Source organism: Diadema antillarum, unplaced genomic scaffold (assembly GCF_040938485.1).
Source record: "Diadema antillarum isolate AM-2024a unplaced genomic scaffold, OU_Dant_1.0 scf00000145, whole genome shotgun sequence".
Taxonomy (NCBI): Eukaryota; Metazoa; Echinodermata; class Echinoidea; order Diadematoida; family Diadematidae; genus Diadema; species Diadema antillarum.
This window is the reverse complement of record NW_027271034.1, coordinates 828,390-851,834: the sequence shown is the minus strand read 5'-3', so window position 1 is coordinate 851,834 and position 23,445 is coordinate 828,390. Positions and strand designations below refer to the sequence as shown.

The 23,445-nt window shown below is 37.8% G+C and overlaps 1 protein-coding gene across 1 annotated transcript; it reads left to right on the top strand.

Annotated features, from left to right (window-relative positions):
* The first annotated feature begins 3,501 nt into the window (after nucleotides 1–3,501).
* On the top strand, nucleotides 3,502–22,056 carry LOC139721511 (RNA polymerase-associated protein RTF1 homolog). The gene is made up of 17 exons (XM_071632825.1): nucleotides 3,502–3,862; nucleotides 7,286–7,393; nucleotides 7,967–8,090; nucleotides 8,766–8,952; nucleotides 9,856–10,061; nucleotides 10,647–10,818; nucleotides 11,464–11,547; nucleotides 12,123–12,213; nucleotides 13,642–13,724; nucleotides 14,435–14,522; nucleotides 15,740–15,847; nucleotides 16,380–16,457; nucleotides 17,286–17,407; nucleotides 17,923–18,058; nucleotides 20,026–20,136; nucleotides 20,533–20,662; nucleotides 21,313–22,056. The coding sequence occupies exons 1-17, from the start codon at nucleotides 3,779–3,781 to the stop codon at nucleotides 21,420–21,422; spliced, it is 2,022 nt and encodes a 673-aa protein (XP_071488926.1). The 5' UTR covers nucleotides 3,502–3,778; the 3' UTR covers nucleotides 21,423–22,056.
* Nucleotides 22,057–23,445: the final 1,389 nt, after the last annotated feature.

Genomic DNA, 23,445 nt, shown 5'->3' with positions numbered 1-23,445 from the left:
TTATACGATTTTGTACAGAGTGTCCAGATAATGGCATAAGAAAGAAGGCATAATGGAAGAAAAATAAAATGTATAGAATGACGTATACATTCCGATCAGCCTATATGACTGCATGGAAAAACATTGAAGGGGATGGCTAGTAACTGATCAGTGGGAATCAGTGGGAATGCTGGGGGATGATTGTTCCAATTTTTGTGAGATTCATTTATAGAGTAGATTATATATCTATTGTTGTGTGAAAATTATTTGCTTCAGAATGGTCTCATATTCAAGACCTGTGCAGTTTAATGCCCCGTCACTGACCAGGTTGATGCTAGTCTGGAACCATTAAACTGCACATTACTTGACTATGAGTCCATTCTGAAGCAAATAATTTTCACACAACAATAGATATATAATCTACTCTTAAATGAATCCCACAAGAATTGGAACAATCACCCCCAGCATTCCCACTGATTCCCACTGATCAGTTACTAGCCATCCCCTTTAAATTGTGAAAATGAAGTTTTCAAGGAAGTGTTTCACGAATGGTCCATGTCGACTTACACATCTGTGATACATGACCTGCAGGGATTGTAGGATTCAGGAAAAGAAGATTATTTATTGTATAGTTTCTTAGTTATTCATTGCTTTGCACATTTTATACGCTTTGAGGATTATCAAAAGGAAAAAATATATATATACTCAAATCGATGCATCGCTGCAATGTCAAAGCTTTTTTTCAATTACATAACTTCATACATTTTCAGAGATGACTCATATATACAAATTGTTTCTCTGATAGCTGGATTCCTAACTAATTATTGACAAGTCGTTTGGGATCATTTGTATATAAAATACTATATACGACAGTTAAATAGTGAAGCGATAGGGAAGGGGGACAAAATCTGACGTCCGACCCATTATCTTCTATATACGGGTGGCAAACCGAATGACATTACCAAAGACCCACAGTGTAGCCCCCATATCGTTTGTGAGTGCTGTGAGTGAGTGTGTGTGTGTGTGTGTGTGTGTCTGTGTGTGTGTGTTTATTTTGGGGGAGGGGTCCATGAAGAGCACAATGTAATCGGAAAATAAAATAATAACAATCTCACGCCGAAAGAGCGTGACGTAAATGCCCTCTCCAGTCAGTTTTTTTTTTCTTACGTCATTATTGCAATACCCTGTACAAATACGCGCCTGGTGTGTTGGATGGCGCTCTTGTTCATCCTGCCGAACTTGTAGGCCTTATTTGCCTACTGTCGAGCTGGTGGGCCTATTTAATTTTTGTCTAGTGTCGAGTTCGAGTGTATTGAATGAGTCGATCTTGGGCTGTAAGAAGACTCGTCGGTGCTGTACTCTCTAAATTTTCACTCGATTTTTTTTTTTTTTTAGGAGAGTATAACTCATGGACCTTAAACTGATGCCAATTGCCTAATAGGCGATTAAGACTTGAAAGTTGATTAATTCAAAACTTTTCGAGATACATTTCATTTCATTTCATTTATTTCCAAATTCTCATTAAGAAATACAAAGAGCAAAGTGAGAAAAATAACAGTACATTAGGTAACAGTATACATGTACAAGAAGAAAAAAACACACACAATGGAGAGAAAGAGAGAAAAAAAATTGACAATGGAAATTCTAAGAGAGAAGGAGGATCCAGCAGTGGTCATAAATTTCTGCAAAAACTTCAATTAACAAATATCTTTTATATATACGTTTAAAAGAGACAAGGGAAGAATATAACTTACTTTCACCAGGCACAGAATTCCAAACATGTACTCCTTGATATTTAACAGATCTTTGCGATGTAACATATCTGAGAAGAGGTAAATATAGGTCACCAGTTTGTCTAGTGTTATATAAATGAATATATATCTTATATTATTAACAAAGACAGAGGGTAGTCACTTGTGAGTATACATAATGTTTACATAATGAGGCATTTGTAATTTACATATGTCAAATACTGTAAGAAGCCGGAGCTTTTTAAACAGAGAAGGTGTTAAAGGGTGAGAATTTCTTATTGCACGTAATGACTTTTTCTGGAGTGTGAACACACGATTCATAAGAGATTTGCACATTGGCCCCAGATCATTGAACGATATGTTAAAGACGGTAATACAGTGACGTTATAGATATATAATAATATCCTTAACGATAACAAATGTCTTATCCTATATATAGATTACACCTGTTGCACAAGATATTTTATGTACTTGTAGAACATCATCACAGATCTATATGAGGCGCCCAATTAAGATGTTACATAACACCAAGAAATGATGTACAAGAAACTCGCAATACCTTTTGATTATTCATAACAACATCAGCTACATCATCTGGTATTCTCTTATTTTTCTGTAGCAAAAAAAAAAAACTGCATGCTTATCCAATAGTGGCGAGCCAATGGAGTAAAATGGAGTCGAAAGGGGCCTGAGCTTTCGATCCTAGCAGAATCTTCGTCAGAGGCATAGCTTTCGATTCTAGCAGAATCTTCGTCAGAGGTATTTTCATAGCTTTAGATCCTAGCAGAATCCTCGTCAGAGGTATTTTGCCTCTGACGAAGATTCTGCTAGGATCGAAAGCTCAGGCCCCTTTTGACTCCATCCTCTTATTTTTCTGTTTGAATACTATGCAATGACGAGAGGTACTCTAGGTATCCAATTTCTCCTACGTCCCAGTTCACCCTACTCTCCCCGAGTAGATACGTTCGGTCATTGCACTCATGGTGCTATGTAGGCCAATCACTGCAGGGGTAGCGGATGGTGGTGGTGGTGGTGGTGGGGGGGGGGGGGGGGGGGGGGGGGGGCTGGGTTTGTTGAAGAACTACGAAAAAAAAAGAAAATAGGAGGGGAATCACAGCACTCCTATTTTCTGAACCCTGCGCTCCCCCCCCCCCCCCCCCCCCCCCCCCACACACACACACACCGTCCTACATTATTTCATTAATTGAGGGATGTATAATAATTGATAGGCCCGGTGAAATACAACAAACTTGCCGACAACTGGTAACTTTCTTCCTAATTCCCCTGGACCATTTCAGAAAACTCAAACTTGTATAGATACAGACACAGGTAGAGCATACTCAAGAATTTTAAATGCCATTGCAAGATGATAGGTCTGTACTTATTAGAAAACGCAAACAGACATCCCCATACAAACATAGCCCTTTTGATGCAAACAAGACAGGTGGAAGGGTTAATCAATTATCTCTACATGTAGTCTTGAACATGTGCATTTGACTTTCAATACTTACACAATTCTGCGGCCGCCGTGCGCACAATTTGTTCTGACCCGTCCGTCCGTCGGTGCGTGTACGCGCGTGCATGCTATGTCTTCCTTGTGTTTCGAGAGAGACAACTCACTGAGGAATACCCGTAAAGTAATGAGTGCTTCTTCTTGCAGCGAGCGAGCGAAAATCTCTTTGAGCTCTACTCACTGTAGAAACTCTATGTAGTCTAGTCGCCAAGTTCGTGGTGTGTTGTGTGTAGTAAACGTAACGTGCATGAGCATGATGTGACTATTGCACAGTATAGTGCGGATCCCTCTACCAGATCGAAGGCATTAACGGGGGATCTGTTGTAAAGCAACCACCGAAGTCAGTCTTTCAACAATTATTTCATCTATCTAGCCTGCAACTTATGTGGAGACCGGTTTGCCCAATTCCATATCTTCACATCATTCGTTTGATGCCTAACCTACCCTTGCTGGTGGAGCCGGAGCTTTCGTTCCAGTGACAGTGACACACACAGCACAGTGTGCCCAGCTAGCTAGCGGTGTGAATACAGCAGCCATGTCAAAACGAAAGAAGCCTCGCGCAGTGATAAATTCAGACAGTTCTGCTTCAGATAATGAATCAGATCTTGATTCGGAAGAGGTACGTGAAGAGTCAGACTTGTCTACCATCTAGACCTCTATATTCTGATGTCACAACAGAGGGTCTAGACTCTAGAACCTTTTAGAAAATAACGTAGACCTCCCCAAAAGTGGCACTGACAGAATAATCAGCAAGTTGATTGTGTGGTCACTATCATCATGGAAATAGAAAAATTCTATGAATTCAACCAGCATGTCTTTGACTTTGTTTCTGTTTTTCAGTTCCGAACCTCTCACTTGTGTCATGTACCAATGCAATACCATGATGATATATGGTTGGGGCTGGTCGCAGTTAATGCCACCTGAATATGACGACGATGATACTAGATCTATTAAACTTTAAAGCCTTAAAAAAGGACATTTGAAAATTGGTTAGGCCTGGCCATTGGCATTGCATGGCTGCTAAAAACTCTAAATTTGCTACGTATTGATACAATTCAAGATAACACTCGGCACAGACCTACATGCAGTTCGTTTAAAGAAGAAATTGATAGGAAATGATATCGTATAAATTGACCATTTTCCATCATTTAATGTTATTTTGATTAATTTCTGGCATAAATCATGCAATAAAGTTGTCTCTGCTTTGAATATAAGGATCTTTATTTTTACCAAATTTGAGCACTGGAAAAAGTTTGATACGGCTACGAAAAGTGCCAAATCTGCGACGTCACCAAATGTGTATGCAACCCAATGGGATTTACATATCTATAGGCAAACTGTGTGCACTTTTCAGGAAATTGGTGTGTAATTTGTTGTCGATCTAGAATAAATTGCCAAAACTATATATTCACGTCGTGAAATTGTTTGTTTGTTTGTGTTCATTGGAACCATTTTTTACACCCATAAATTTACATAAAAACAAAGTTTTAAAAGCACAAAACCTGTCGTCAGCTCAAGATTCACGATCGCCGTGATCAGCTGTTCCTTCGTACAGCCACAATTTGCTGTTATTATTGACACAACAAATCGATCATTGTAGGGGAATTGCGTATAGCTGAGGTAATCTTACATACTCATTAAGGATGATAACTACATGTAAGTCAAAGAGCTGTAATTGATTGGAAATCAGTTTTACACCCATGAATTTACGGAAATACGACGTTTGAAATGCACAAAACCTACCGTAACCAGCTCAAGATTCACGATCGCCGTGATCAGCTGTTCCTTCGTACAGCCACAATTTGCTGTTATTATTGACACAACAAGTCGATCATTGTGGGGGAATTGCATATAGCTGAGGTAATCTTACATCCTCATGAAGAATGACAACTAAGTCAAAGAGCTGTAATTGATTGGAAATCATTTTTACACCCATAAATTTACGGAAATACGACGTTTGAAAAGCACAAAACCTACCGTAATCAGCTCAAGATTCGCGATCGCCGTTATCAGGTGTACGCACAACAGTAATAGCAGAATCGGCAGTGAAGAGGTATTCCTTGATGCCGTGATTTCAGCTTGATTCTTCTTCGAAATGGCACGATGAAGGTTTGTCAGATAAATGTGACCTTCTTTTTCTCTTGTGTGTTGGTTTAGATTCTAATTTCTACCTCAACTTGCTAAAAAAACAGTCTAACAAAGCGGGAAACAGCAACATTTCCGTGCTGAGCAGCAGTCACGATACACGTGTTGCATGCAAGCATGCACCACTGCTGCAGCGATCCCCATAGTATAACATGTAGGTTGCACGTATTTCGATCAAGTGTCTTGGTAACAAGGCTGTTTACGCGTCTGGGAGACAATTTGCATAAACTTGCGCATGTTTCTGACGAATTTATGAATGAAAGTGAGTAGCATGACATCATGCCGTGACTTTAATGGTGATAATTTTGGGACCAGAAGATTTACTTCGTTATAACGAAATTTCGTTATAACCGTGTTCCTTGTAACGGGAGTGCACTGTATAGCCGTATGGCAAATCAGCTCATACACATTTGGTGACGTCGCTCAAATCCAATGTTTCTTGTAGCGAACGGAGCCACGTGATCATGGAAATTTGGTGTTTTTTCAGTCTCAAAAACAGTTTGGGGGTAAAGTTACATCGTCTAAAAGATATCCAGTTTTGTTAACTAGCTTCTTAGCTTTCCGTAGATATCAAACTTGTCATATTTCTAGATTCTCTATAAATTTCTGCTTTAATTTATGTATATAGAATCATCTACAGGTATGGTATTACCAGACAGCATGAGCATGGTAATTCTGAACGCTCGTGTCTCTGCGTACTAATGTCTAGTATAGTAATGAGTAATGACATCCAATACGCATGGGACTTCATAGACTAGCTTCACAGAGCGTTGCATGGGCTGAAATCGCAAAAAAAAAAAGTGACACAAAAATGTAGAAATGCTCAGAAATTCCCATTTTACCTCAGATTTAGAAGAAGATAGCGATTTATCACAAGATTTTATCACATGAGTTGTTTATTTCCATTCACTCACATAAATTTGAATTTACCTGCCTGTCAGGTCAAACAAGAAGTACACGTTTAAGGACAGGTGCATGCAAACCCTTGCATGTATAGCAAGCATAAAAGGGTACTTGAGCACTAAAACTGGTCTAACCGTACTTGGATGTTTATTTTGCACATCGCAGGTATATTTGTGGTGGTAGAATCATGTTTTTTTCTCTCTTTCTCTTGATGAAAGATGTGCAATTTCCATGAAAAAGTAGATGGAATCTGTCAGTACATGTAATATGATTCTCTTCTGTTCACTGAAAGTGTCGATGTTTATGTTAAAGGTGCATAGTCCCGGTAGTGTAGAGGGCGCTGTTGATGATACTGCCGATCACCGTTAGCATTAATACGAAGATTACCAAAGTTGAGCTGTCATCAAGAGTAAAGTGCGTGGCTGTTGCTAAGTAATGTTGCCTTCCTTGTCTTCTCTGTGCATCGTGCAGTCTGTATAATGCCAGGGTGCGTGCATATGTGCTTGTTATTATGTCATCACAAAAGAAGTTTGCTAAAGCGGTCATCCCCTTCAGCCGAATCATGAGCCAAACTGTGATCGGACCACTGACACAGTGGATCGGACTTCTTCGGACTCAGGAAAGTGGGCCACAGCGTAAGCGATAAAGAGGAGTCGATAGTGTAGGTCTCTATAGGAAACTTGCGCCTTGTGCCCGCATACGCATTTGACTATAACACCGGGACCATGCACCTTTAATACTGAGATGATATAATGTTGACAAATTATTTTGTTTCCAAAGAAGATATGTTGTGTCAGTAATCACAACTTTTATTGAAGCTGGTAGGTTTGTATGCATCTTGTATTTGGCAATGGAAATATGTTCATCATGATGGAAATCGCTCATTGTGAGGACAATGTGTGCAGTATTCCAGTGAGCCTTCATACATGTATCTCTTTGGAAGCAGAAATGTCTCATATGAAAGTGTGGATTGTTCTCTTTTTCCTTTGTTTAGGAGCTGAAAACACTTGCAAAGAGGAAGAAGGTAGAGCCTGAGCCAGCTAAAGAATCCACATCCCAGAGGAGTAATTCAGAATCAGAAACTTCTGAGAGTGATGATGATGTGAGTAGATTTTGTTATGAATGCACATGTGTCTTTATTACCACGTGGAATCTTGTGATTTCATGATATAATGCTCTACATATCAATTCATATTTTCCATGTTCAGATGATATAATACTGTGACCTGTGTCTGAACACTTTGCTTATTGCAAAGGAGTCATAAGGACTTCAAAATAACTGTCAATCTGTGAGATAATATGTGGAACTGTTGTAGTGTTACAATGACAAGCAATGCTCTGTCATGTACTGTATCCATTTAAATGCATTTTTCTGCTTTATCGCTAAGAATCAACAACTGAAGCATAAAGAGGACACCAATGTCTTGATTTGGATCGGGAGGTTTTATCATAATCTACCAACCCTACATTCAATAATGTGTCATGTGAGAGTTGCATAATCTTGTAGTGTGGTTGTACATATCTATCAATATCTGTTCCAGTTTTTGTGACAGTTGTCCCGTAGTTCATACAGTTTCTTACATTGTACATTGCTCTGGAAGCTTATTTTGATATTGTGTATTATATGGTATGTGTTTTTACGTGAACAATCCATTCGTACTTTCTCCTTCAACAGTGGACTCTAGGTGGTAACAAAAAGAAATCAAGAATTAAAAAGAATCCTAAAAAGAAGGTGGCACGGTCAGCATCAGATGGCTCAGGAGTCATTAGTGATTCTGACAAGTCATCACTTGAAGAGGGTAAGTCAATGATGGTTTATTCACTGATATCATGACTTGTTTCCTTGAAATACAGTGTACATGGAAACTGGAGCAAAGTGTAGTTAGGAGTTTGTTTAGAAGATTGCATTTGAGCAGCTAATTTGTGTCCTTTTTGTGCATAGTTTTCTATGACTTGTAACATGTGTATTGGATATGAGATTAAACAAAGAAGCTTTGCTGCTGTACTTGTCAACACAAGCACTGCATCAAATTTGTTGATCTGTCAAGAATCACCAATTTGTCTCAGTCAAGAGTGTGTGTTCAAAACTTCATTCTGGGTTTCTTGCTCAGGTTTTTGCTCAGACATGGCCATGTACAACCTAAAATGGAATTCTTTGGAAGATGACAAAGTGCTGTTTTCCAAAGAATTCAATTTTAGATTGTACATGGCTGTGTTTCAGCAGTTTGAGATTAAAATGGTGATAATCATGTTATTTCTAATTTATAAGAAGGACATTCTTTTGCATTAAATCATGGAGGTTTATGCATCTATACAAAGTGCATTTTAATTACCGGTAAGTATTCCCTTTGTGTGAGAATGTTGTTAGTATTCATTATAGTGCAGATGGTGCAATAGTATGATTTAATTCATGTCAAATTATTGTTCCCTGTTGTTCAAAATTGTTAATGTTGCATTATACCTTCTTCACCTAGGTGAAGTATCTGATTCTGACAGCGATGATTCCGATTCCGGTTCTGATGATGGAAAGTTTTTTGATGGCTACGATGAGAACTTCATCGGAGATGAAGAGGACAGGGCCATGCTGGAGAAGATGACGGAAAAGGAGAGAGAACAGGTCATCTACAACAGATCCGAAAAGAGAGATGCCCTCAAGACAAGGTGAGGCAGCTATCTTCCGTGACTGTTTTGTGAGTCTGGCTGTGTATCATGTTGTATTGCCTGCATTATATATTTCTTCAGTAATTGTTTATGTCCTTTCTACCTGTAAAGCTTTTTGCACAATTATTAGGTGAAGAATTTCAATTCAGAGTAAAAGTCCATTCATAGGGATATAAACTGAGAGTAACAGATATACGAATATTTCAATAAGTCTTGAAAAGTGATGAAAAAATTACAAGTCAGTTTAAGGGACATTGATTAACCATTTTCTTCACCATGCTACTTATTATTTGCTTCATTCCAAGATTTCAAGACATGTGTTTTCTTTATTATGAATGTGGAGAAATGACTCTCTTTCTGTTTATTTTAGAATAAAAGCAACATAGAGTACCTGCCTAATAATGCACATCTTTATTTCAGTGGTTACACCTTTGTAGACATTTGTCTAGTATGCTGTATTGTTTATATTTTGATTTAGAATATCCTGTCTTATCAGATTAATTTTCCTTTTCTTTTTTTTCTTCAGCATAAAGGTGATTTCTTTCAAAATTATGACAAGAAATTGACGCTATCAATGACAAGTGTAGTTCTTCTTCATAGTCGTACCAAAAGAATATTTCTGTGAGTATAAAACTAACAGATTTGTTGTGTATGATTCAGTATGTTTAGAAGGTAACAGAGAATAGCAAAAAAATGAGAACATAAAAGTGAGCATTTATTGTAAGTTGAAAAAGGGATGATAATTGTGACAAGTTGGAATTGGCCTCAGAGAAATTGAGAGAATTGTAAATGTGTCTTCTTTTTTTTTTTCAAAAGTAAGAGTGTATCTGTATCATGGAAATGAAATAAACTGTTATACTTCAGCTGCACAACTGTACCCAAAACATTTTCTTCATGTTTCAGGCATGAGATTGAAAGGAAACTGAAGAAAGAAAAGAAGGAGAGGAAAAAGAAAAAGCGGGAAGAAATGGCAAAGGCAAACAGCCTCAATCTGTCAGCCAGAGAGAACCGCAGCAAGGAGAGAAGGCAAACTATTGAGACCAAGAATGACAAGAAAGCAAGAGCCATGGAGGACCTGAAAGCCCAGCGAGAGAAGAAAAAGAGAACTGGTGATTATTTTTTATGCCTTTATATTCATTCTTATCGAGTACGCTCCAGAATCTAATGAGTCTGGAAGTTGTTACATGACACAATAATAGTGGTAGTAATAGTATAGTAATAATGGTAATGACAATGTTAAGTAAATGAATTAAAGATAACAAAATGTAGCATTTAAAAGGTTGATTTTAAACTGTAGGGAAATACATACAGCAATTAAAAAAGAAAAATTGCATTCTGTTATGTGTTCAATGTCTTGTGCCACATTACTTCGGAACAGGTTGTTTGCCATTTGTTTTTAGATTTATACAGGGGTGCCAAAAATTTGTTGAGAGAGGTGTCACCATAATATGAACAAACATGTCAAAGAAATGTCTTAAAATATATGAGCAGCATACCTTTTTTCTTTGCCAAGAACACTCTTTAGTTACTGATCATGGAACTGTCATGTAATAACATTGAGTTTCAGTAAATGCTCTCTTCAAGTTTGTGATAACACTATCTCCATCATCAGCTTCTAATTTGCAGATGAAAATAGCAATATTCCACAATGCTTTGTTTTTAATGCTGGATATCTGTTTGACTTTCCTTGACAGTTGAGAATGCCCCATCAAAGAAGGAGCTGTTGAAGGCAAGTGATGTGTATACAGACGATGAGGATGAGGATGATGAGGAAGAGGAGAAGCAGGAGGATGAGAAAGAGGAGCAGCGATCCACTGACCAGAGCGAGGCGTCCGAGTCCGAAGCCTCAGGATCAGAGAGAGAAGAGTATGCTCTCTTTTATCATTGACCTCAGCTTTAATGAATCAAGAACTACTGTAGGAGCATTCTGTAGTTGAACTTTTCAAGGAATGTATTTATATATTTGCCTCAGCCAAGGAAGTTATGTTTTTGTTGCTGTTGGTTTGTCTTTCTGTCAGTTTGTTTGTTTGTTTGCAAAATACTTCAAAAAGTTAACAGAAGAACTGATTTGGATGATATTTGGAGGAAAATTTGATAATGATGTAAGGAACAGATGAATAAGTTTTGGTAGTGATGCAATGCACTGTCTGGATTCAGGATTTGTTTGTTTGTTTGTTTGTTTGTTTGTTTGTTTGTTTGTTTGTTTGTTTGTTTGTTTGTTTGTTTGTTTGTTTTGAAAGAATTTTTATCATTGGGGAATAAGAGCCAACAAACAGGGAATTCAAGCTGTGTGTATTTGAGGTGTGCTTTATGCACAGCAAGAAGCTAAGTTAGATAGACTTCTGAGACACTAGAAATTTTTCTTTATCATTGGGAAATTAACCCATTTTTAGCATATGTCTGTATGTGTGGAAATGACCTGTTTGGCGGAGGTCTGCGTTCTCAAAGTGATGTTCTATTAATTGCATGATATGTACTGATTTTCTTCCATGTCAATATGGTTGGTTTCAGGGAAGAAGAGGAGCAGATGACAATGTACGTTTCAACCAAGGAGGAACTCAACCGAATCAGACTTTCAAGAAACAAGTTGGAAAAGTAAGTATAATATTAAAGTTTGTGAATACCAACAAGTCCATTTACAGTCATTCAAGCAGAGAAGTGAGAGCCTTTGATAATGTGATTCAATGTTATTGACTCTCAACTGGACATTTATGGGACTGAATTTCTTGTATGGCTCACTGTCGGCCTTAGTGTTGCTCATGTTGTTGTCATTCTGCTACTCAGACTGGAAATCTTTGATCATGTAGAACCTTTCTCCTCTACCCTATCCCCCTAAAAAGGGAAGAAGAATACCTGTGCACAACTAACCTCTTAACCATATTCTTTCAAACAGATGTACAGTTATAACATTGTATTCTGGATTTTGTTGTTACTTCCTACAGGGACTTTAAAGGGAAGTTTCTTCTTAACTTATTCTGTTCATCTATTTGTGATTTTTCCTTCTTTTTCAGTTTCATTCTTACATTATGCCAGCATCATGGTTAGATCAACGCATATACCGGTAGATATATTAGATTTTCAAACAGTGCTCAGTACTTATTGATAACTCTCATATTATGCACATGACCCTCATAACCTGCATTTTAATTACGATTCCCCTTTTTCGACAGGTGGGTCCATATGCCCTTCTTCCACAACACAGTTGTAGGCTGCTTTGTACGGATTGGGATAGGGCACAATGCAGGAAGGCCTGTCTACCGGGTAAGCTGGAGACATCTGACAGTTACAATAAATGCAGCTTTTAGTGAGACTATCGTATTGGCCAGTGGCAGGGAAATGTCTCTATCTACATAGTCATGCAGCAAGTTAATCGGAGCGCCTTAGAAAATATTTCTAACAAATTACATAACAAATTGTAGTGCAGTACTCTCCGCATAATCGGGTGGGCTCGGGCAAAGCGTTTCTTACCCGATTAAGCGGAGTACCCGATTAACAGAAGAACACGTCTCATTCACATTTGAAACACACAATGTGCATGTACATGCATTGTACACTGTACCAAACACCTACACTGTATGTTTTACACGTGCGCTTGCACGGCACATTATATGTACATGTACCTTACACTTACTCAGTCAGGGACAATAATTTACACTCTTTTTTAAGGACAATTATGTCTTCAGAAAACTTTGTAGTTTTGACTATAGACTCCGCGCTAACACGCATGCGTTTTCGGAAACGAACAAGTCTCTTTGCGTGCATTAGTCACGTAGAACGTTGGGTTACTTTTCGAGAAGTGACTGGGGAAAAGTAGAATTATGGAGCTGGTGCAGGGCCTAATTTTCGTTGCAAACATCTCGTATGGTGAGTGTTGTTGCGGAGCAAGGGAAGAGTGCAAATGTGTTCAACTCCTGTCTGTCTATGCAATTGTGAGTGCCAGCTACATGTGTGATGTTCGTTTATGTGTGGCAAGTCGGTACGTGTACATTGTGTTTTCATGTTTAATCACTCCCCAAATGATCGGTCTTCTCTGCAAATCAAGCAGAGAATGCGATTAGCCATGGAAAATTTGACATTCATGATTTCTTAAAGTGATATGTCTGCGATAAAATGTGGGTAAAAATTAGATTAGAAGAAAATTATTTACCCATTTATGCGGAGAGGCAACCCGATTATCAGGTAATTATAATGTGCATTGGAAGTGAATTTGACATAACCACCCAATTAAACGGAGTACCCGTTTAAGCGATACCTGATTGCGCGGAGAATACTGTAGCACTTACTTGCAAATTCCATGGTCACAAGTAAAACAATGTCTTAATGAGTGTGAATGGACCAAAGTTGCCAAACAGTTTATGTCCTCTATATGTTGCAGCAAGTAACTAGCAAAAATGCACATTGGTTCATGAGGACAGTACTTTCCTGCAGTATTTTGTGCCTCGTGAGAATCATACTGTGTTAACTTATGATACACAGTCCGAATGGTAGTTAACTTTGATAGAGTTAAACTCACTGATCAAATAAAAGCTAGCAAGGCACACATCTTGAACAGTGTTAAACAGATGGACAGTGAGTGGAATTGAAGTGGTGAAAGGCCACTTCACAATCTGTATCAGTGTCCAAGTATTAAGCAAGAGCATGTACAGAGTATAACTGCATGGTTATGTCATGTTCTGTGTACTGTTCTAGGTTGCAGAGATCATAGACGTTGTGGAGACAGCAAAGATCTATGCTATTGGTGGGACGCGGACAAACAAGGGTTTCAAATTGAGGTAAGATCATGTGTTACATTGTGTTGCCATTGGTTGATAACATCTTGAGACGACCTTCTTCAGTGGCTTGTCTGCTCAGCATCTTCCAATATCAAGGCAGGGTTAATGAAGTCATGTACATACAGGGAATAGTGCTTATGCTCTACTTTACACATAAGTTTGACAGTAAGGTGATCAAGAACCATCTCATTTCCTCCGTCAAGGAGGTTCTGTGTTTGCCGGTTTCGGTTTGTTTGTCAATTTTTTTGTTTGTTTGCATAATTACTCAAAGAGTTGTGAATGGATTTGAATGAAATTTTTAGGGAAAGTTGGTAATGACACAAGGAACAAGTGGTTAGATTTTGTGTAGTGATCCAGGTCACCATCTGGATCCAGATTTTTTTTTTCTTTTTGTTAGAAATCACTATTTTGGTGGAGATTAGATGCTTGATGGAGGTCTGAGCTCTCCAAGTGCTTTCACAGTTAAAATTGAAGTTCTCTGTAGATTGTTATATTACAAATAGCATATATTGGCCAACATCAAAAAGACCAATATGAAGGACTCAAAGAGCTTTTCTGTTCTTTCAGTTGTGAATATGAAAAGTTTGATGATAGATTGGAAATGGAGACTCTGAAATTAGACTGTAGGGTTAAGTAGCTTTCTCCACATTTCATACTACTGGGTGAACGATTTTGCATCTGTCGCTATAACTGCTTTGTTTTCAATGCAGATATGCTGCTCAGGAGCGTGTGTTCCGTTTGGAGTTTGTGTCAAACCAGGACTTCAGCGACACTGAATTTCAGAAGTGGCATGAAGATGTAAGTCATAGCATGCAAATCAGTTCTGTTTGCAATAACAAGTTAGATACTGTATGTGATGCTGCTGAAACATGTAGTGACATTGTATGCCGAGTTGCTGCGTAGGAATACAAAAATTGTATATTTCATTACTCATTTTGAATCAGTGCATAGATGGTGTGGTCACATGTCGGTCTGTTGCCTACAGCATAACATATCATGGGTCTAAATGGATGGTATAGTACTGGTGGAGATGAGGATTGGTCTTTTTGCGAGATACCAAGAAACCACTTGAGAAATAGTTCAGCGCATACCATTCTAAGAAGACATCAAAGTTTATTTGATCAGTTTTGAAATGAAATATTGTAGGATCACTCTGTTTTTGATATCTCAGCCATCCCAAAACCAATTTTCATCATATAAAAATTGAATTCCTCTTGAAATTACATGCTCTTTCATATTTCATAAGAGGTTTCTTGATATCTCATCCAAAAATGTTGGAAACCTGAAGTTAGGTCCCAACTAAAACTATATGATCCTTTTTTAAACTTGTTTTAGTATTGTGTGTCAATTTGTCTTAAAGGACAAGTTCACCTTCGTAGACATGAGGGTTGAGTGAATGCAGCAACATTAGTAGAACACATCAGTGAGAGTTTGAGCAAAATCGGACAGTCCGTTCAAAAGTTATGAATTTTTGAAGTTTCTGCTCAGTCACGGCTGGATGAAAAGACTACTATAGCTTGTGATGTCACATGAGTACAACGATACAAAGAAAGAATAAAGAAAATTCAACATATTTCAATTTTTCTCGCATAACAAAAGAACACTCGACTTCTCTCTTTCAGAAGGCAGGGGGAATAATATTACCCTTAACATACGTCAGTAGCGAGTCAAAGAAATGTGCACTTTATTCGGAAAGTAAAATTTTGTGAAATTCTCTTTTTATTTTCCTTATATAGTTGTACGCATGTGACATCATACACTGTAGTAGTCTTCTCTTCCAGCAGTGACTGCGCAGATACTTAAAATATTCGTAACTTTTGAACGGATTGTCCAAATTTCGTCAAACTTTCACTGATGTGTTCTACTAATATTGCTGCATTCTCTCAATACTTATGTATATGAAGGTGGACTTGTCCTTTAATATCTATTAAAATGTATAAATCTTGTGCTGTAATTCAGGCTATGAATTGTGAAATTTTAAAGGTATCTATGTCTTAATTCTTTTCCTATGTTAGATGATTAACGGTGACTTTGACCTGCCAACGATAAATGAAGTGGAGACCAAGGAGGCAGCAATCAAGAAAGCATTGAACTACAAGTACAAGGAAGAAGATATTGAGAAGGTATACAGCAATGTCAGAACAGTGAAAAGATTTTATAATGGCCATTCTGCTTTTCATCTATAATCACCAGGGTATTGGAGACTGAGGGAGGAGAAAGATACAGAAGTGTGACCCATTTTCATGTCTAAGGAATTGACTGTAATGAAGATGTGGATTGTTTTGTAATTGTAGCAACTTCTGAAAATCATATTTTGCTGTAATGCTCATGTTTCTGCCATGGTATTGATATTAAGCATTTTCAGCTTGTTTGGGAGGAATATTTAGAAGCAGGAGAATTATTGACTACAAACAGACATTTTCATGAGGTGTTAATCCTTGTAAAGTAGGATATATAGGATGATCCTGTGAGTCAAGAGAAATTAGTGAATCTCATCAATCTGCTTTTGAATAGTCAATAACCAGTTTGTCACATTGCATGTTTGTTTGAATCAACTGTTAGTGAACCAAGTCAAAGTCATTCAATATTTGCGATGTTTTGTAACATTTAGTGCTGGAAGTGCATTGATTATTCCGTCTGTTCAACTGTCAATAGATTGTTCTTGAGAAAGAACGGTTTCGGAAGAACCCACGGAACTATGCTATGAAGAAGACTGAACTCAAGAAAAGCAGGGTATGTACAGTGTGAAAACAAAGTATTTGCAGTTACCTTTTCCTGTGTGTGTGACAGTATAGTCTTGCTTAATCTGCATGCACGTTGAGACATGCAGTGTGTGTTTGCCTGTGCCATTTAGCATAATGATAAGAGCACTTGGCTTACTGTATACGCCATATTTTTTGTGAGTCTAAATTTTCGCGAATCGGGAATTCCTGACAACTTCGCGTGTGGTTAAATTCGCGATCGTGGAGTCCTGTACTGAACGGAGAAGTGTAAACATGTACATCACATTCACATCGGGAGCAGAGTCAATATTTTCGCATGTCTTTAATTTCGCGAATAGCACCTGACTCGCGAAATTTGTGAAAATAAAACCTCGCGAAATATTTGGCGTGTACAGTACCTCATTCAGAAGGCAGAGGAGATATTGTTACCATCGACATATGTCGGTAACAACGGCAAGGAATGTGAACATTTTATAAAGAATGCAATTTTGTGGAATACTCTGTATGTTTTCTTTATATCGTTGTGCTACTGTAGAAATAAAAAAATTATAACTTTGCAGAATTCAGAATTTTTTTTTTTTCAAATTTTTTCAAATTCATAACTTCACTTATGTGATCTAGTAATATTTCTGCATCAGTGATACTCAATCCACATATATATTTGGGTGTCATTCCCCTTTAAAGAGAATATAAATTTGAGGTTTTTTTGTAAGAACAAAAATAAAAAGAGTTTGTAATATGAACTGTGACAGAGGAGAGGCCAGCTTGTATCTATTTGTGTCACATTAGCCTGACTGAATGATAAACTAGTCACACATTGTACCATGTTAACCAATAGGACCAAGCTCTAGAGGAAGGTGATGAGGATAGGGCAAAGGGACTTTCACAAAGGTTGATTGACCTGGAGGAGAGAGCAGAAGAGCTGGATCGTATCCGAAACAAGGAGGTCAATGCCATCACGTAAGTGGTAGCATCTTTATAGGGAACAGCACATACGCCTTCTCAATATATTCATTTTCATTTGCTTTTCATGTGCATTTCTTTGATTGGTGTGGCTCAGAAAGAAGCGTTATCTTTCTTGTCTCTCTTAATCAAAAGGTAATAGTGACACAAGGATATCGTGCATTATCTCTGTCGTGTATATATGATTGTCCTTAATAACTTTTTTGTGGATCGATGTGATACACTGCCAGATTGTTTGCCGTAGATTTCATCCAAATTTCATGTTTTGCTCTTGTGCTGTAAGTGAATATGGTAAAATGCAAAAATAGAGCATTGCTGAAAACGAGTTCAGCCTGATGTTTGCTAAGACCGGAATATGCTGTCAACTGTGTGGAGATCAAATCCAGTGGTATTGAATAATTCTTGGACTGATTGAACCAAATTTTGATCAGAGTGAATTGAGCAGGTGAAATTTTAGTGGCATTTCTGACATTGTAGGCATTGTTCATGTGTTTGTTTGTTTTTTTAAACAGATATATCAACCAAAGGAATAGGAACAGAAATATTACTGAGTCAGAGCTGGCCATGAAGGAAGAAATCAAAGAAATTGAGAATGCACCTCCGGATCCTTTCACTAGGAGACATTGTCGGCCGACGCTTGTCACCAAGGTAACATTGCTTCAGAGAATGTCTTACAATTGTTCGTACACTGTGCCCACTGATCACCCAAGACCAAATATCTTCCATGTTAACTGTAGTAGTCCTTATTCACAATACAAAAGGTGAGGATTTTGACCAGCAGTTAGCTTATTGTAGGTAATTCCTGCACTTCTCATGAATGTTGTTGTAATTCTAATGCTTTTATATATGTCTTACTGTTTGTAATGCTGTCTTTTTATGCCTCCGCCAACGAAGTGGCCGGAGGCATTATGTTTCCGGGTCGTCCGTCCATCCGTCTGTACGTAGGTATGTACGTACGTCCGTCTGTCCGTCCGTACGTACGTACGTCCGTCCCGTTTTGTTTTTGTCGATATCTCAAGAACCGTGTGGTGGTTTTACATCAAACTTGGTATGAGGGTATATCCTGGGGGGATAATACTTTGTTTGGATTTTAGGGTCACGGGGTCAAAGGTCAAAGGTCACAGATTGTTTTGTGAAAAAAAAGGTTGAAAATTCATGTTTTTCTCCATATCTCGCAAATGGTTCAAGGTATCTTCATGGAACTTAGTATATATGCTTGTTCCAATGGGCAGTGATTATCTAGGGAAGTTGGGGGTCATGGTTCAAAGGTCAGGGGGTCAAAGGTCAAGGTCAACTCCTCAAAATATCACTACTTTCCTTATATTTATGCAATGCCTGAAGGTTGTTTTTTTTTTTTTTAACTTGATGTATACATGTATTACCCAATATATATTCTGTGGGAAGTTTCTTGCCAAAAGGTGAAAGGTCAAAAGGTCAAAGGTCAAGTAAAAGTGCTGAATTGCACTTTTTCCTCCATATCTCAAAAGTAACTCAAGGTATCATCATGAAACTTACATATTTATGCATGTTCAACCTAACAGTGATTCTCTTTGGAACTGTGAGGTCAAAGGTCAAAGGCCAGGTTCAGATAATGCTATTTTCCCATTTGATACTGAAATTATACTTTTTCTCAATACCTTGAAAATTACTCAATGCATAAACTTATAAAAGGGTCAAAAGTCAAGTAAAAATCATCAGTTCCCCAAATACCTGCACTCTGACATTTTAATCATTCATCCAATTGAACCTAGTTCTAGGAAAGTGAACATTCAGCACATTTGTGTCAAACCTGTCATTTTAATATTTTGCCAATTGTGTGAAACTGTCATCACACATTGTCAAGACATTGTACTATAGACCTATTAGGAGAACCATGCATTATGGCGGAGGCATATCAGTCGCCGTAGCGATATATCTAGTTCTGTTATATGTCAGTTTTTTTTTGTGGAAGTGTTGTATAAACCTCAATTTTAACTTGTAACATATTATTGGTACTCAATATTTGATAATGAATTTGATGCAAGTTTAATTCGATGAATTTACATTCCGAGGGTGACAGTATTAAAAAAATATATATGTATATAAAAGAAATCGAAGCTATGCTGTGATTACCCACAGCTTATTCTTGGTAGTTGATTGAGCTTAGAATTTGTACCTACTATCCTGATACCAGATAGTATCTGCAGATGAATTCTGGCAAAATTTTCACTGGCCAATCTAAGTTAAGTTGGGTACTGCCTCAAGAGAAAAATTGAATAAATTTCAGGAGTTCAGTGAACATCTCAACTATATATTATCCTATGATTAGCAAAACACTGATCGTGAAGTGAACTTTTATAGTATTTGGAGCAATTTTTGACAAGATATGGCCAGGCAGATAAGACACCTACCTAACAAAACAAATGATTATGTCAAGCATGGAGAGGGCATTCCCCCCAATGCTGTAATGTCATGACGTAGGTCAAATAGGGAATTGATTTTACCAGCCATGAACTTTAATTCTCTCTTTTTTTTTTGATATATATATTCATATTCTATGCTGTAATGAGCAGGAGCATATAGGCTGATGGTATGTATTTTGTCACTGAAGAGATTATGATGATATTTTGTTGCAGGCTCGAGAGGAGAGCACTGAGGAGATTCTGCGGAAGCTTGAAGCTGAGAGGATGAAAAAGGAGAATGACGAAAGACAAAAGCGAGAAGCGGAGGAGATCAAGAAGAGGGCGGTAAGATTTATTTCTTGCATTTTCCGAGAAGAAGAAACTTTTTAAATTATCATTTGGTAGCTAATGATTGTAAACTCAACTTCTAGAGAAATAGATGGAAGGGTAGATACAGTGTGAAATAATTTTAGATTTCAGACATTTATGTGTTTGTAACACAACCATTGTACTAGAAAGTTGAAAACTTGTAAAAATGCTTCGTGACAGTGTAATAAGATATGCCCACCAATGTTAGGATTTGATGTTCATTTTGATAATGTGTGCTGCCACATTGGTCACATCAGCTCCTGGCTAACACCATGCAGTATTTGTAGAGATCAGGCTGATTTGCTTCCATATGAACTTGAAGAAAATCCTACAGTTAAAACTTAACTATGTCGATGTTCATTTCAATTCCAGGAGGAAGACATCATCGCTTCCCTGACCCAGGAAGCTGTTCCTGCAAAGGTCACAGATAGGAAGGTCTCCGAGGATCTCTTTCAAGCTCATGACTTTGACATCAAAATCGATCTTGATGTCCCACTTGCAGGTCAGTTAAATCAGAGCTGAAAGTATTCACTTCATCTGAGTCACATCTTGAATAACTAATTGTTGATAATGCTCTAGCATAGTTGATAATTTGGAGTGGTTATATGTTGCAAAATGTTTGTCATAGTTCTGGAATGAACTACAGATGTATATTTCTCATTGTTATAGCTACAATATTGTAATCCATTATACTCATAATTAAATATGTGGATTGTATTATTGAAACACTGCTACAATTAATGGCACTTGCCTAGATTTAACAGAGGTGATTCGCTTCATCTCTTACAGATAGAGCATGTATCAGAGTAACAAGAAACATTAAAAGCAATAAGGAATTAAATTGTCATATGCACACACATATGCAAAATGAAACTCCGCTTTGAATCTAATTATGTGGATATATAGCCGAAATACAATTTTGATTTAAGAAAATGTAGTGAAACCACTATGCTCATTCGTAGTGATAACGACATCAATGCTGTAGATTTCAGTGGTAAGTGTATTTGGCAGGAGGCATACTGTTTTGCAAAGAAACAAACAAAAACAAAACAAAAACAAAAACAAATGAGGAGTAATCTTTACATGTTCGTGTTAGTACATAAGGACATCACTGAAAACGTTCACCGTTTCCACCTCTGCCCTGCTGCCCAGAATCCCGTCCCATCGCAGTCAACACCAGCCTGTCAGACAGAGGCGGTGAAGGTGCACCAAGGCGGTCCCTCAACCTTGATGAGTACAAGAAGATGAGAGGGCTCATCTAGCATGAAGCTGTCAGGAGGATGTCAGGAGAGGAAGGCATCCTACAAGTTGTTTGTCTAGAGAGAGATGAAGCCAATACAAGGAAAGGCAGCTAGAGACTGATTATTTGTGCTGTTGGATGTCACAAGATGTCATCTTCCTTCGTTACCTGGCAACCTCTTATCATCTTAACCACTGATCCACCTCAATTCATTGAGCTTCTGTGTGATACAGGATCCTCCATGAAGACATTCTGATGTTGGTGATCCCCTCACTGACAAGAGAGAATGATGGCTGGAATACATGCAAGGGGTAGCATGTAAAGCTTGTGTCTGAAAAGGGGTGCTGACTGAAGTAGTCAAAATGTCTAGATTTTTGTATGTGAAATGGTGTGCATAAAGCCAAGTACAAGTACACTCCTCAAGCTGTAGGAAAGAACCATGCAAAATCTGATGCCATAGTAATACCTGTACCATGGAATGTGAAGGTCTATATGAATGGTGCTGTGTTCTTGCAGTGGAAGCAGAGAATTGAAAGTAGTGTTGGTGCCAATTCACTCTGTTCTCCGTATCAGTTTGTGTACAAAGTTCTAACAGGCTATCCTAACGGGCTATTCAGGACTCCTTTAAAGTGGAAAGCTTGTTTACGCTTGTCTTTATTCGCAGTAGCCATGCAAATTTACATGGTGATTGTGCTTTAATAGGAAAAATACTTTATGGCTTCATGGCTGTGAAGAAAAAGCTACATAAGCCGATTGTATCAAATGTCCTATATGTTCTGTCTTTAAGGCTAATTTTTATTAAATCCTTTTAGTATCTGACATAACTCACTGAAAATGTACTGATGGTCTAGAATTCTGTTTCCTTCACACAGTATGTTCAACTGATAGCATCTTTTGATTTTACCATTGAAAGGTTAATTGTGATTTTGGTACACACCATCAAATATATGAGATAAAGTGATTTAAATGCAAGAATAGTCTCGGGTAGATGCTCATGTCGATCAGCATAAATTTGGAAAAGATTGTTGTATGCATCATTCATAGCTTTGTCTACTCTATGGTCAATATGTATGAAAGCATGCACTTTGACTTGGGACTAACATATGTGTTGACAGGCTCTCAAAATGTCTGAGCTCAAGTATTGTTGAAAAAGACACTTTTCCCTGCCCTTTATTAACCAATCAAGATCAAATTGTAGTACTTCCGGTAAATCAAAAAGACTTGACTGTGGTAATGTGATCTGTTGGTTGAGTGGTTCTCGGGCTGGTCTTCAGGCCTTGGCCATGAAACTTTTCTTAGACAGTTGCCTCCTCTCTCAAAACATGTGGTAGAAATTGGAAGTGGCTGGCATGTGGATGGTCATTGATGATATTAGCACCACCATGAGAACAAGCGAGGGATACAGCCAATGCAGTTGGGTTGTTACCCATTGCCTTGCATCTTCTCAATGTAACAATGACTAGTATAGGGTGTGAATATTTTGCGCACTGAGTCAAAGCGTATTTCAGGTGGGTGTCAAAACTTATGGTGAGAACAAGTATATTGTGGCTTTGCAATGTTTCATGCAAAATGAGAAGAATTTTAGAACAGTACAGTATCACTCTTTTTGCTGTCATGATAGACTGTTATGTGGTGATGTGTCTTGCTAAAGTGCACTGTTTAGTGGGAGATACCCTAAAACAGCAGTGACAGTACAAGACACGATAATTGAAAAGAGCAAAATGTAAATGAAGGGACATGTATGGTCTTTGCTTTTGAGGCTAGCCTGGGTGGTATTTGTTTATACGACAATCGTGTATATGAATGCATTGATCTATACAAGCTGTGCATTTGCAAAGCAAGTGAAGAAGTGAAGAAAGTGTGAAGCATTTATTTGTTTTAATATCACATAAAAAGAAATATAAGCTAGTCTTCTCTTTCATTGAATGCCAATGAGGGCAATTTTATGTGTGTAGCCATTTGATAATTTTTTTTTTTTTTTTTTATGGTTCATTTGCAGCTTTTGTCAGGTGAAAATTACTTGCAATGTGCCTGTCATGGTAGTA

What these genes read in the sequence shown, in the direction of transcription:
- LOC139721511 (XM_071632825.1), top strand. Translation starts at nt 3,779, where the DNA reads ATGTCAAAACGAAAGAAGCCTCGCGCAGTGATAAATTCAGACAGTTCT. An exon ending in AACAAGGGTTTCAAATTGAG is followed by an intron (nt 13,725 to 14,434) that starts GTAAGATCATGT and finishes TTTTCAATGCAG; the next exon opens with ATATGCTGCTCAGGAGCGTG. An exon ending in GGCCGACGCTTGTCACCAAG is followed by an intron (nt 18,059 to 20,025) that starts GTAACATTGCTT and finishes ATTTTGTTGCAG; the next exon opens with GCTCGAGAGGAGAGCACTGA.